Source organism: Thermobia domestica, chromosome 1 (assembly GCF_964235325.1).
Source record: "Thermobia domestica chromosome 1, izTheDome1.hap1.1, whole genome shotgun sequence".
Taxonomy (NCBI): domain Eukaryota; kingdom Metazoa; phylum Arthropoda; class Insecta; order Zygentoma; family Lepismatidae; genus Thermobia; species Thermobia domestica.
Window position 1 is genome coordinate 385,447,975 of NC_137454.1, and position 14,249 is coordinate 385,462,223.

Sequence of the window (14,249 nt, forward strand, 5' to 3'; positions counted from 1 at the left end):
TTTGATTTAGAGTTGAGTCTAAATATCTAATTGAGTCTAAATTGAGAATTGAGTCTCCACAGTTTCATCAGTAATTACTGAAAATTGCTTTCTTAAGTAAAACATTTTTAAATTCATTTTCAATTTAATGAGAAGTATTTTTCGCATTGAGCGATCGTCCTTCAATGTGTTCTGTGAACACAATGTGTCCAGCCTCGACACAAAAGTCTTAACAGATCATGGAACACAGTACGGTTCAAGACGATGTCACATTTTACACAATCCCACCACCATATGTGCAAAATACAAATGTATCACACTTTTCATTCCTCTCCTAACAACCCTACCATTACCTTGCTAGAGAATATCATTGCCAAATATGTCTTTGAAATGAGAATCGATCAACAAACAAAAGAAAACCACTGCAAGTGTTGCTTATGGATTGGGTGGCATTATTACAGTGTTCCTACATAGTACTTCAGTTCAATGACCACAGTTAAGGGTTGAAAAAGGACAGCGAAAATGAAATGCACATTATTGAAGTTGAAGTGATGAGGCTTCCGTCGTCCATTAGTCCAGAGAGAGAGGGGCGAATGCGGTACAAATGGAATTTTTGATCATTTCCAATGGAAATTTTAAGTTCCTAATTAATATCACTGGCTCACAATTGCTGTCCACTGACTATCCTCACTTTGTTAATGTCTATTAGTCCATTTGACATTCGTCAACATTTTTGTTTCTATTCTGAATCGTTTCTTTTTTATTATTATTATTATTATTATTATTTATAATGATGGATGTTTTTACTTTTCAATAGTACTTTGTTTTTCATGTAATAATAAGAATATTATTAATAATAATAATAATAATAATAATAATAATAATAATAATAATAATAATAATAAAACAAGTGGAGCATTTTATCGGAAAAGAAAGTCATAAACTTGAAAGAAGATAAGAGGCAAGCGCAGGCTCTAAAAAGTTTGTTTCGTATTTTGGAAAAAAATTCGAAAGTGATAATCACGCAAATGTTAAGGTGGATTAGTTGTCAATACCAGTTACAGTTAACGAAGGATCTTCAAGTCGACAAACTTTTGAAACTATAAGTTTATTTTACTTGATTACAGTAATATAATTGTGAGATTAAAATGAAGTGGACACTGCCTCTTTGATTAAGGGTCTATATTAAATTTAATGTATTTCAGTATGTTTGAATGCAATTACATTTCACGAAGTATATGTGTATACAGGGTGGTTCGGAAGTGGGCGTACCCCTCTTTAGTTTCGACAGTATAGTGTTAGTTATGGTAGAATGTCTGTACACAGTTACCTTGAAGTCTTAAGACTCTTAAGAGTCATGAACATCCGTATGATCACCATCCATGTCGTAACACAGCTGAATTCTGTGCCAAGTTCTCGCAGATGTTTTGCGGAGATACTCCGGATTCACGAAGGGTGAAGGCGTATTCCACAGCTGCCCGTAATTCCTGTGTTGTATGATATGGAGTTTTTTTTTACTTGTTGCTTTATGAAACCCCATAGAGCATGTCTGGTGTCGTCAAATCGGGATTTCTTGGAGGCCAGGCGAAGGGAGCTGGTGAAAATGCAAAACCTGTTCCAAATTCACCGCAAATAACTCTTACGAAGCAGAAAACAGCAGAAAACAAATGAACATGGATAGCAATGTTGCCAGACAATGCCAAGCAATATTATCAGACAATCAGACAATGCCAAGCAATGTTACCAAACAAATGTGGGTTAAAACCTAAAACCGTCAGAAAACACCAATTAGGGGTACGCCCACTTCCGGACCACGCTTATAACTCGAAAGGGTATTGTTATCGGAAGGTCATTAAGATTATAAGTAACGCACTTTTTTTTTTTCAGAACTTGCACTTTCAATCACAGTAGTGTGTATATATATATGCTTGTTGTAACAATCATTATTAACACATTTTCTCGTATTAAATTCAGATGAAGAGATGTTTTTAAACATTTCGTAATAGTCGTCGTAATGTAAAGTAGACAGTTGACTATTCGTTATTTGTGTTCAGGGATGCACCGACGGAGGTGGTCCGAAAGTCTGGAGCCCCCAGAATTTTTAAAAATTATTTGATTTTGTAGGCTACTCCGAAAAATCTTTTGACTCTAAAGAGAAATCTTGTGTGCGCCACTGCTTGTGTTTACATTGTGTTACTCATTGTCTAATTTCGAATGTCTATGTTGAAAAGAATAATGAAAGGACTGGACTTTTTTTATATGCCTAAGGGACCCTGAAAAAAAGTTTTGCGGGGAAACCTGATTTTGAAGTTCCGCCACTGGATCGAAGACAAATTAAATATCGATTAAGGCACACAATTTTGTCATTTATTGTGTATTAAACCAGTTCAGGTAAAATTAATAAAGAATTATTTAAAATCAACTATGTCATGAATGATTAAATGGGCTGGCTTTGATGGCCATTGGAAATGACATACTCAATGAAATGGATACGAATGCAATACTAAGAGAGTTTGCCAAATTGAAAGCCAGAAAATTGTCTTTATAATATGAACTTTTCGGTATATATATATATATATATATATATATAAAACAAGACAAATTTAACTAATTATGATAATCGTATTACTAGAAAATACTGTGTAAATATGCCTTTCATGAACCATAAGAGCAAACGTCTTTGTCAAAATCAAACTTGAGTTAATGTTTCGACTTTTATGTTTCAATCGTATTTGTCAAAATACATCTTACTTATACATCTTAGTTGTGCCTTGTGCTTATTTAATAAAAATTGCTATTGGTTATTAAAATTGGAACGTTGTTCATTATTCATCCACAGTCAATTAGTTATAATTCGTCATTTTTCGTTAATATTCAAAGAAATTACAGATATTGAAGTATTTTGCAATTGTAACATTTGAAGAATTTTTGTCCATTACAACTTTCTACTTTTTTAATCATCCTTTTGGTGGTTTGCGCCGAAGTTTTGTTTGCTTACACTTAAGAAATGTCTAGAACCGGCCCTGGTTAAAAAACAGCTACTTCCAACAATTTTCCTCTCTTTCCATTCTAGAGAGTTCAAGGAATTGCCTACTGAAATAGCAACGTTGCTTTTTTATTTAACACCGGGTGCCTTACCAATGTAAAACCCAAACGGCAAGGCCGATTGGTAAAATTCTACCATTTTAGGTTGATATTCAGCTATTTTCAACAACTTCCCTGTCTTTGCACTCTTTCGTATTTTTACTTATAACAAGAGTTGGCCTATGGCCTCGAATTTCTGATATACTCGGTATATTTGACTTCCTTATGAAAGTACGCTCCTATTCACGACAAGCAATGTGGCGTACAGGTTGTGTGAATTCGGAAGGATTCACAATGCATGATCTTAACACATAAACGAGCTCCCTCGCGGCTAAACGGTTAACATACGCGCCTTTGGCGTAGGAGACCCGGGTTCGATCCCGGTGGAAGCTCTAGTGGTTTGGATCCCACGTTAAGCTGCTGGTCTATGTCTCATATAGGCTCAAGGCACACTAACCTGAGTATCAAATTAAATCAACACATAGAGGAGGTGACGGGATCTGCATCGCGATCTCAGCTTTTTCACCTCAAGAGTCCTGAGAGTTGAACGAAAGAATAAACTTTGCCTCCACCGAGAACTGAACCTAAGATATCCGGTTGGAAGAAAGACACATTGCCGACTACACCACTGCAGCTTTTGGTCTTCTTACATTCGTATTAAGTAAAAATACCTCGTTACTTAAATATGTCCATGAAATATAACAGTGCACTAAATTACAGTTAAACATATTCGAGAAAGAAACATAGTTTACCTGCAAAATTCGAATAGCCTGATCCAGCACTGATTTGAGATCTGTGTAGTAATCAGAGCACGGTAGTTGAAGCCTCGAAAAGTGAGCCTGAAACAGCAACTGAGCCTTGGTATGAGGAGAGTCCAGCGTATACGAATCCACTTTCAGAGGGCAGTCCTTGGCCAACTCTCTGCAACAAGATAAATTCATACGAGTTGTGTTATTGAATAGTATAGTCTGACAAATAGTTGCTTTTCAAAAATGAACGAATTTGCAAAACAATGTGAGTGATTTCAAAAATTCAACCTAAAATTAGGTCATTTGAAACATCACTTGCGAATCTTTCAATTTTAAAATGCGAAAAACAACTGCTTCTAAATATTACAAGTGACAATGACAGGCCATTTTCCCGCTCACAAGAAACTAATATTCATTTTATGAGAGACAACACAAAGGCACTATTCCACATGTCTAGACCAACGACATCCTGAAGGGAAAATACAAAATGAAATACTTACCAGAAAATAGTGGAAATGTAACTATAACACTACAATACATATGTACACTTCGAGCTCTTTCGCTGAAACGTTTCATCAGATAGGAAGAAAAGAAAAGAAGAGAGAGAAAAAGATGAGAAATGTGTCCAGGTGGAAGACGTCTTCCAATGTAGGGTCAGATGATCACATCATACAGTACTATTTATTTATTTATTTATTTATTTTGACTTATTTTATATGTCGAGGTTAAGGCTATATGTAGCCTTATCTACCACCTAAACATGACACAAAATTCAAAAATCAAAGAATATAGCTAATAATAGCAAAAGAAAAAAAGTTAGAAAGTAAAAAAAAAAAAAAAAAAAAAAAAAACCACAAGAAACAGACTGTCACTTGAACACACACACACACAAATATAATATAGTGCTACACGAAACTACATACATGTTATAATAAGTGTTGAGTTTCATATCTTTATGACAAGCTTCTCTATTGGCTCTTCTGTCTCTGTATCCATTCAACCCTGCTTCGATAACAATAAATTATAAACTGCTCTTTTAAAAGATGCTAAAGATTTTGACTCACGTACCGAGGTTGGCAAAGTATTCCAATCACGACACGTTGAAATTATATGTGATTTGGAGGAATAAGTTGATCTATGAATAGGAATTGCAAGTTGGCTATTAAAACGTGATCTTGTGTCCCTCTCATGGAAATCGCTTAAAAAATTAAGATGTTTTAGAAGATAGGAAGGTTCTGTAAAAGTAAATGTTTTATACAGCAGTACCAACGAGTGCAATTTTCGCCGTTGCTGCATCTTCAGCCATTGCAGCTTTTTAAAGAATGGCGTAACATGATTTGAGAATTTTAAGTAAAAATAAAACGTATACAAGCATTTTGTACTCGCTGCAAACGCTTTTGTAAATGTATATCAGCGTCAGTTAAGGCGGTGTCACAGTACTCCAAATGTGGTACCACTAGGGTTTGAACAAGAGTTTTTTTCAACTGTGTTGGTAAAAAGTTTTTTAATTTGCTGAGAGAATGAAGAATTCCAAAAGCCTTCTTGCATGATGCGTTAATTTGATCGGACCAAGTTAAATATTTGTTAAGTATGACGCCAAGATTTTTCACAGAGGAAGAGAAGGGAATATTTACGCCTTCTAAAGTTATATTGGGAACAAGTGAAGCATCTATTAACGTCGTTGCACGTTTGGAAGTAATTAAAATTGACTTTGATTTGACTGGATTTATAATCAAACAATTATTTGCTGACCATTTAGCCAAATTACTCAAGTCTTCGTTCATCTTTGTTATACAAGTATCTATTTGCTTTGGTGAAGAAGATAGATACAATTGAACATCGTCCGCATACATGTGATACAGTGTTTTAGAGATTGAGCTAAGTCATTAATATAAAGGCAGAAAAGAAGAGGCCCTAAAACACTACCTTGAGGAACCCCACAAGGAAGGTTACGCTGACCAGAAACTAAGTTGGCAACCACCACATACTGTTTTCGGTCGCATAAGTAATTTTGGACCCACTTAGCAGCTGAAGTAGAGAAACTAAATTTTTGTACAAGTTTCTGTAGCAAAATGTCATGGTTTACTGACTGGAATGCTTTGCTATAATCCAGTAAGGTAAGTATGGTTATCTCTCTCTTGTCCAAAGCAGAACGTATATCATCAGTAATACTGGTAAGGGCTGTAGAAGTGCTGCAATGTTTACGAAACCCGGATTGAAAAGTGTCTAAAAGATTATAAGTTCGAAGGTGCTCACATATTTGATCACTTACATATATTCAAGAGCTTTAGATAGGGCAGGTAATATTGAAATAGGCCTTAAGTCTTCTGCAGATCGGACATCCTTAGTCTTAGGGAGAGGCAGGACTCGTGCTGTTTTCCACAAGACTGGGAATGTTCCGGTAGTAAGGGAAAGATTAAATAAATTGGTAATTGGGGAGAGGACGAAGGGTAATATTTTCTTGATCAATGTTATGCTTATTTCATCAGCACCTATAGCAGTGGATTTTATCCTCTTAATCGCTTTCATTACACCATGTGGGGTAACACAAGTGAAAGAGAAAACATTTTCTTCAAAATTAGGGATTTGTCCTGTATTATCAGATCTTGCATTTATCTGTGAGCTAGAACTATCAATTCTACAGAAATAATTGTTAAGATAATCGGCAGAGAAAGAAGCAGCTACATCCGGCTGGACTCTTTTGCTGCTACGAATGCCAAGTAGCTTCAAATTTCTCCAAAGATGGGAGGGATTCTTGTTCTCAAACAGGGTGTAGGAAAATTTTAATTTCGCATTACGCACGGCTTGATTACATCTATTTCTAAGGATCCTATATTCCTCAAATTTGTCATTTAAGTTGGGTAGATTCAATTTACGTGCTTTCTTAAATTTACTATACGCTCTGTCGCGACAAGCCATTAAACTTCGAATTTTATCTGTAATCCAGGGCGAAGGAGAACGAGAAACACGTTTTTCTCTCAAGGGGGCATGAATGTTCAGAAGATAAAATATTAACTCATTGAAATAAGATAGTTGGTCATCCACAGAAGGAAAAGAACTTATTAGATGCCAAGGCAATAACGCAGCATCACGCAAGAGTGCTTCATTGTTAATGTTGGCTAAATCTCTGTATAAAACAACTTTAGGCTTGAATTTGGGAGTCTTAATAGAATAGCAAACAAAGATAAGATCATGACGCGAAATGCCAGGTACTGAAAATTGACCGAAATGAAGAACTCTATCAAAGTCGGAAGTTAAGATTAAGTCAAGAAGTGAATCTGAGGTGGTAGTATGAAACGTAGCTTCGAGCGGACAGAGGGAAAAATTTAAGGATGTAGTAATCTCGCGGAATGTTTCTACTTCACGTTTAGTGGACAATAAATCAAAGTTCATGTCCCCAAGTATGAGACTATGCATATAAAGTGGTGAGATACGAGAAATATCTTCTTCGAAATTCTTAAATGATGACCCTGGTGGGCGGTATACACGAGCCAAAAGTAATTTTTGGTTCTCAATACATATCTCAACTATGATGTACTCAGATTCGAAGCTATAATGACCACCTGATTGACAAAGAATTTTTGCTACAATGTCATTTCGCACAAAGATTGCAACCCCACCACCACCTTTGTTAATGCGATCGTTTCGGATAATTTTGAAGTTATTTAACAATACCAGATCTTGGATAAAGATTATGTTTTAATTATTATTATTGTTGTTTATTAATATTTTTTATTCATTTCCTTTTTCTCTTTATTTATTACTCCTACCTCTCACCGACCTACCAGTTGCACTATTCTATTCTCTTCCCATAAAACCCCGTTTCTTATAGCCTGGTGACAGTATAACGTCACTAGGGTTGCCAGATCTTATGTTTTTCCAACATATTTTACGTTCTAGCACGTTTTACCAGGCACGTAGCCAAGGGAGGGTCCGGACCTCCCTTCGAGATCAGAAATGAAAAAATTAAGGAAGGATTAAACAAAATGACATGAGAAGAAGAAGGATCAACGTTAAAAATAATTTAAAAAAAAACTACAGGAATCTTTTGGTTACTCTTTCTTATGAGACGATTTGTATTATTTGCAGTACGTGGTGGCGAGGTAAGCGAGATATCCTGGAAGAGTCAGGGAATTTGAAATTTCAAGAAAAATTAGAATTCTCAAGAATTCTCAGAATTTCTGCTACTAGCCAGGAAGATTTTAAGCTTCCGAAAGCATAGTGCCGTTGTGTAACAGCGTGGACATTTTTTATCATAATTTTTCGTCATCGCATCCTTGCAGTACCAAACATGTTATTTCAAGAAAAATTTTCTACTGTTCCTTTAATCTGCCATTTGGAACCGACAGTAGTTGGCGGAATAATGAAAACAAAAATTTGTGTGGAAAGTTCTTTTAGCATTTGATTGAACAGAGAAAGGAACGCAGATATTGTAAAATATTTTACAAGACATTATTAAGTATTACTTTTTATAATAGTGAATATGTACTTTTTATAACAGTTGAGGTCATAATGAAAGAAAAATTGCTATATTTGAATGAACAGAGGAAAGCCGGAAATATTGTAAAATCTTCGATACGTTATTTATTATTTTACTCGAGATTTCTTCAGTTTGTTATTAAAATACTTGCCAACATATCCTCATTTTATTGTCATAACAAACCAATATATGATGATAGTAAACTAGTTTAGATTGATCAAGCTTCTGGGCCTTCAGAATTTCATGTCACGCCTCCCCCGCTCTTCCCGCTACGAAATCCTGCCTAAACGAACCAATATATGTTTCAGTAAAATAGTTTAGAATGATCGAGTCCCTGGTGTGATGACCACAGTATTTCATGTCACGGAACCCCCCTTCACGAAATCTTGGCTACGTGCCTGGTTTTACCTTGTACGTTCATATTTTCCTCGTAAAACATTTTCCGTATTTTAATAACTAAGAGACGATAGTTCACGATACTTCTAAAATATTTTTTATAAATTATTCCAAATAAATAAATAAAATTAAATTTAAAAAAATATTAGAGAAACTAATTTCTCATACTGTCAAGAGCGCAACCCAACGATGTAATTTAATATTCAAAGAGAAAATGCAACAAACTACGTTCTTATCTTTTGATTAACTGGCGTGTGAATGAAGTCTTGCAATGTTGAAAACAAGATCGACGATATGTAAGTATCATTATAAGTAGATTCCGGATTGACGACCCTGCAACTTAGGTCAATCCGGAATCTACTTATAATGAATCGTGGATAAAAGCCCACGGATAAAAATTTAAAAATCAAAGGATATTTAATTTATTTAGTATAATTAATACATTATGTTTATGTCGCAATCGACGGCGAAAGTGCAAAACCTCGTAACTCATCAAAACCAAACTTTTCAGGAGAGCAATAAAACCGTTCTGCTTTTGCCACATATTATATGGGATACGAGGTTTTAAAAAGTTAGTTTTCCACGTTCTTTTTGGGTTTTCGTTTACGAGCTTTTGCACACACGTAGATTCGGATGTGGGGAATTGAATGCAACCAAAATCTAAATTTCCATAAAAAGCAGAGATACGAGGTTTTCACTTTCACCGTCGTAATATGGATAAGCCAAAAAGAAAGAAATAAAAAAATAATAATAATGGTAAAAGAACAATTCAAGAAGAAACGCTGACGTCTAGTGTGATATATAACACAATGTATGGAGGAACCAGTACTTAGTCATTTTTCTTTTCATGCAAGTTATTTTTTGTACCTAGGTATAAAATAAATGTGTACATATGAAATAGATAATATTTGCTTTTGTCAACAAGGGCTTTTGTGTGTAAGTTTCTGTCACTTATCTATGTATAAGTATGAAAACATTGTCAGATCTTCTATATAGGGGGTATTTCCTTCCTGATAAAATCGTTAGGCATAATGGGAATTGGCATTTCAATGTGAGTATCTGTGACTGACAGCTGATAAAACTGTTAGGCAAAATGAGAATTAGACAAAGCGGGAAGACATCGTTTTTTTTTTTCACAACCCTGGTTTTGAAAAAAAAAATTAATTGCTCTTTAGAAAAAAAGCAAATGATGACAAGGTTGATTAGCTAAGTTGCAAACGCCGTGTGTACTTATATTAATGATCTGCTTAAAAAATTTACGAAGGACGATTTTTTTTCCTGCAACAGGAACACTTACTTTTTTCTTACTCACTTGTTCAAGCTTCTTAGCAAAAGCGCTCATTGTATGGACTTTAGTGTTGTAATTATGTTTTGACTAATTTATGGAAGTAATTCACTATCTGTCCATATACATAACAGATTTTTACTTGCGGGAAGCTGATCTTTTTAAAATGTTATCCTTAAATCATTATTGTATTATTTATTTTGGTGCATTGTTCCGTTTACTTAGGACATCTACAACTTTCATGAACGCTACGCCCTTGATACATAGAGTGTTAATGAACTCAAAGTCATGAACTTAGTAGGTGATTCCTAATATTAAATGAGAGGAAAAAGTTCTAATAAACGTCCTTTCAGTTATAAACCGCCGAAAATGCGATGTTACGTTTCGAAAACCCCTGACTTAAAAAGTATGAGACTTCTCGTAAGCGGTTCAAGGTATTACACAGAAAGTAGTATGCACTCTATCTAAATATCCTTGTTTCACAATCCTGTGGTACTCACGTAACGAGTACTCAATTAATATTTAAAAATGTATCCTCGTACATCACTTACTTTACACATTTTGCTACAGTGGTACCTATTTAGAAAGAGCATATCCCAGATCCTGTGGAATTCCTTGAACTACTTGTGAACAGACCCACTATTTTGAAACTATAACCAATCTCAAGTTCGAGTCGCTGTTCGGGCTGTCATTTATATGTAACCGGCTAGAGGTCGAGGTCCATGTTCGGGCGAACATTTATTTGTAACCGCCTGTAGTTATGATCTGATCGCTGTCCTCGGCTCGTGGTATTACCAATAAGTATACTCCTGATACTTTAACTTACCTGGACAGAACGACGAAGACCTCTCCAAAGAAGATTACAAACTGTTTCCCAAAAAGCTCGTCGGTCTCAATAATGAGATGAGCATTAGGCGCCGAGAGGTTCGGGTGTCTCGTCTCGAAAACCTCACGGACGATCAGACGGTCATCCAGACCATAACACACACAAACATCACTCATACACACAACGAAAACACACTGGATTAATTGACACTATACTTATTTATTGGAACACTATTTTGAAAAAAATAACGAAGAGAAATGAATACAACACTGGACACTAATAAATTTTGCCGCTGAAATTACGTTTTGCCCTATTCGGGAGATATAGCCCTTTCTATGTATATATGATTATAATTTAGGTATCACTATAAATACTTTGCTCACACCATGAACACACTTGGGGGATTCGCACTGGGGAAAAGTTGTCTGGATCGTCCCACGATGAATCCAGTTGTTACGCTGAAAAGTCCTGCAGCGTAAAAGTAAATCTTGAGTAAATAAACGAAAAGAAGGTCTTCACAGTTGAATTCTGATATTGGAGGGCGCGAATATAACTTTTTAAACGCACAAGGTCTGAGGACCTAGGATTTCACTGATTGGGGCTAGCCGTAAGAAATCGTCCTTCATCGGCTAAATAGCTTGTGCCCCTTAACACAACTGATGTTTGAAGTTCAACGCGAGATGCGTGGTTGCATCTTCCAGACCTGTAGTCAAACTCCTCGAGCGTCCAAGCTCAAGCTACGGATTGCAATGGTCAACGGAATAGTGTTGGCAGTTCATTTCAAAAATTACTCAGTTACTCACCTGCATGCACATACAAACAGAATATAGAAAACAATTTCTGTTAATTTTAGTCAACTGCCCATAATGCACTAGACACGGCGATAACACTGGCGTGAGAAAGTACAGATAACGGGCTACGAAACAACACAGTTGGTGCCACTTTGGTTACTGAAACATCTGGTCAGTCCGTATTTCTCCAATCTATTATAATGTTTCCATAAGCGATTAAAGAAAACACTTAATTCAGTTCCCATTGACTATAGAATATATACTATGCATATAATGAGTCAGGGAGAAACACTGAAATGGTTAGTCACTAACTGAAATGTTCTCAGCGAAAGCAACGTTTTAAATATATATATGAAAAAACGATGAAAGACTTCTTTGTCCAATTGTGTGGGAAAGAAGCAATTCCCACCAAAGAAAGAACTTATGTGCGTTGCAGAATAAAGTATAAATCGAAAATAATAATCACTGTCTTCACGAAATATACAGGGCGTCCACAAAAAAATACTTCTATAACCTGGTGGCGGTTATAGATTGGTGTCCGAAAGTGGAACAACCTGTCAAGTGCACACGTAGACAGGTTGAGAACCCTTGGCCGTCTGACGAAGTATGAATAAAATTAGGTTTTTCACCTGAAAATTTAAAATAAGTTAGTTGGCAACACTGTCATATGGTGTGAGACTTACGTGTATGAACGTTGAGTGGTTTTTCACCTGAAAAAAAGGGCTATTTAAAATAGTTAAAGAACTTGTTCACTCACTACAATATGATGAGGTTCCTGCATAAGCAATGTCCAATCCAAATGTTCCATAAAGTAATAAGATCCTCTTGAACAATTGGTGCAGTTGAGTTTCCTTATCTTCCGTTACTTCACATGTTGAAACCATGTGTTGAATATCCTCCATGGTTCTCCAACGATGAGTTGATGAGGGGAGAAGGGGAGATTTTTTTTTTTTTTAACACTGGTGTGAGAAACGAAGTACGGTTACAACACCTGTATGATAACTTTTTTTTTTTTTTTTTTTTTTAAGTTCGCAGAAAGCGTTTATAGGGCTATTAAAATTCTTATTTTTTTTTAAAGAAAAACACAAATACTTTTTGTAAAATGTTTAAGTGTTCCGTTTCGATCACTTTATTTGATATAATATGAAGTAAATACGTTATAGGGCTATTTAAATGTTTTTTTTTTTTTTAACACTAATAAATTCTTTTCGTAAAATGTTGAAGTGTTCCGTTTCGATCACTTTATTTGATATAATATGAAGTAAATATACACACACAATAACTATTCATGAAAACATCGACTTAAAGAATTATCTAATATCTCAATAAAATTAGTAAATATACTGATATCTGTATTTAAAATATAATAATATGAATGAATAAGCAAATAGCAAAACATGTTAAAGGTACTAAAATATTAGAATTATTATTAAAGTTTCGATATCACTATAATATATTTAAAAAATATCAAAATCATTGAAAAAGTAAAATGAATGGAAATGTAAACACATGATAAACTGACAATATTTAAACAAAATAAGATTTTCACCTGTATGTCCTTTTTTTTTTTTTTTTTTTTTAACTGTGCATCGTGTTGTTTGGCAGAAAAGAACGAAAAATCGTTTTTCAAAAATAAAAAAAAAATAAACTTAAGTGTCAAAATTGACGTTTATAGTAATTCCAAGAAATAAGCATGATTCTGCATATCAAAGAAAAAGATTGTGATTTCGTTGACATGTACGAAGAAAATTCGGCACGCCATAAGATCAAATGCCATCTGCTCGTCGAGACTTTAGTTCAGTAATGCTCAATACAACAAATGGTTTCGTTCTGAAACAAAGTTATTATTAGCTTAGGCCTAGAATAATGGTCGTTGTTCACTTCCATAAACGTAAACATTGTAGGGTTACCATAATAGGTGGGTATTATCTGCAAAAAATTTATTAATAAAGCGTTGAAAACTATAGTGTTGATCCAAGTTTCTCAAAGGTCTGTATCAAGGAAGTTGACTCGCTAGTCCAAACATTCCTGAAAATAAATGGTCATTACGTCATGAATTGACCAAAACCATAGGTGGGAAAAATGTGTAATACTACACGTACTTACACACACAATATGCCATCACACCTGCGAGGCAAGACTAGAAACGTGGAAAGGCCTGCAACCATAGGCATTTACAAAATGTTTCTGTACAAAACTGAAATATAAACATTAATATTCAGTAAACTACGCGTATGTTCCCTGGAACATAACATACGTCTTCCACCTAGAAAAGATGTGTAAACACACAAAATACAAATGCTCTCATAGCATCGTAAAATATGTCTCTAAAAGACAAAATACATGAGACCTATTAAAAGAAAAACATGGGATACAAACAAAAATATAGTCAACGACATTACAACTTTCTGGTCAGTCTAAAACATCAAGATTAAATTCCCTACAAAACGGTTATATAATTTCACGACAGTTAAAATTTCTTAGGCATCTTCGCTACAAAATATTTAAAATGGTCTTATTAACACATTAAAATTCAAAGTCGTCGAGCATATGAAATAATTGATAGAAAGTAATTCTCATAAATGTTATGGCTTCATGCTGTTGGAAAGAATGAAAATAAGTTTATTTTTCGGGATCTATATCGATATATCAGAGACGG

At 34.9% G+C, this 14,249-nt stretch overlaps 2 protein-coding genes across 2 annotated transcripts in view; one reads left to right on the forward strand and one right to left on the reverse strand.

The window, feature by feature from the left end:
- LOC145664952 (uncharacterized) overlaps nucleotides 1–14,249 on the forward strand; it is a 66,668-nt gene that overhangs the window by 42,350 nt on the left and 10,069 nt on the right. The window lies entirely within an intron of this gene.
- Nucleotides 1–14,249, reverse strand: part of obe (activating signal cointegrator 1 complex subunit obelus) — a 230,274-nt gene that overhangs the window by 9,176 nt on the left and 206,849 nt on the right. The window contains exon 30 of the mRNA XM_081732076.1: nucleotides 3,816–3,984. Coding sequence (XP_081588202.1) covers nucleotides 3,816–3,984 — 169 coding nt within the window. The remainder of the gene's footprint in view (nucleotides 1–3,815; nucleotides 3,985–14,249) is intronic.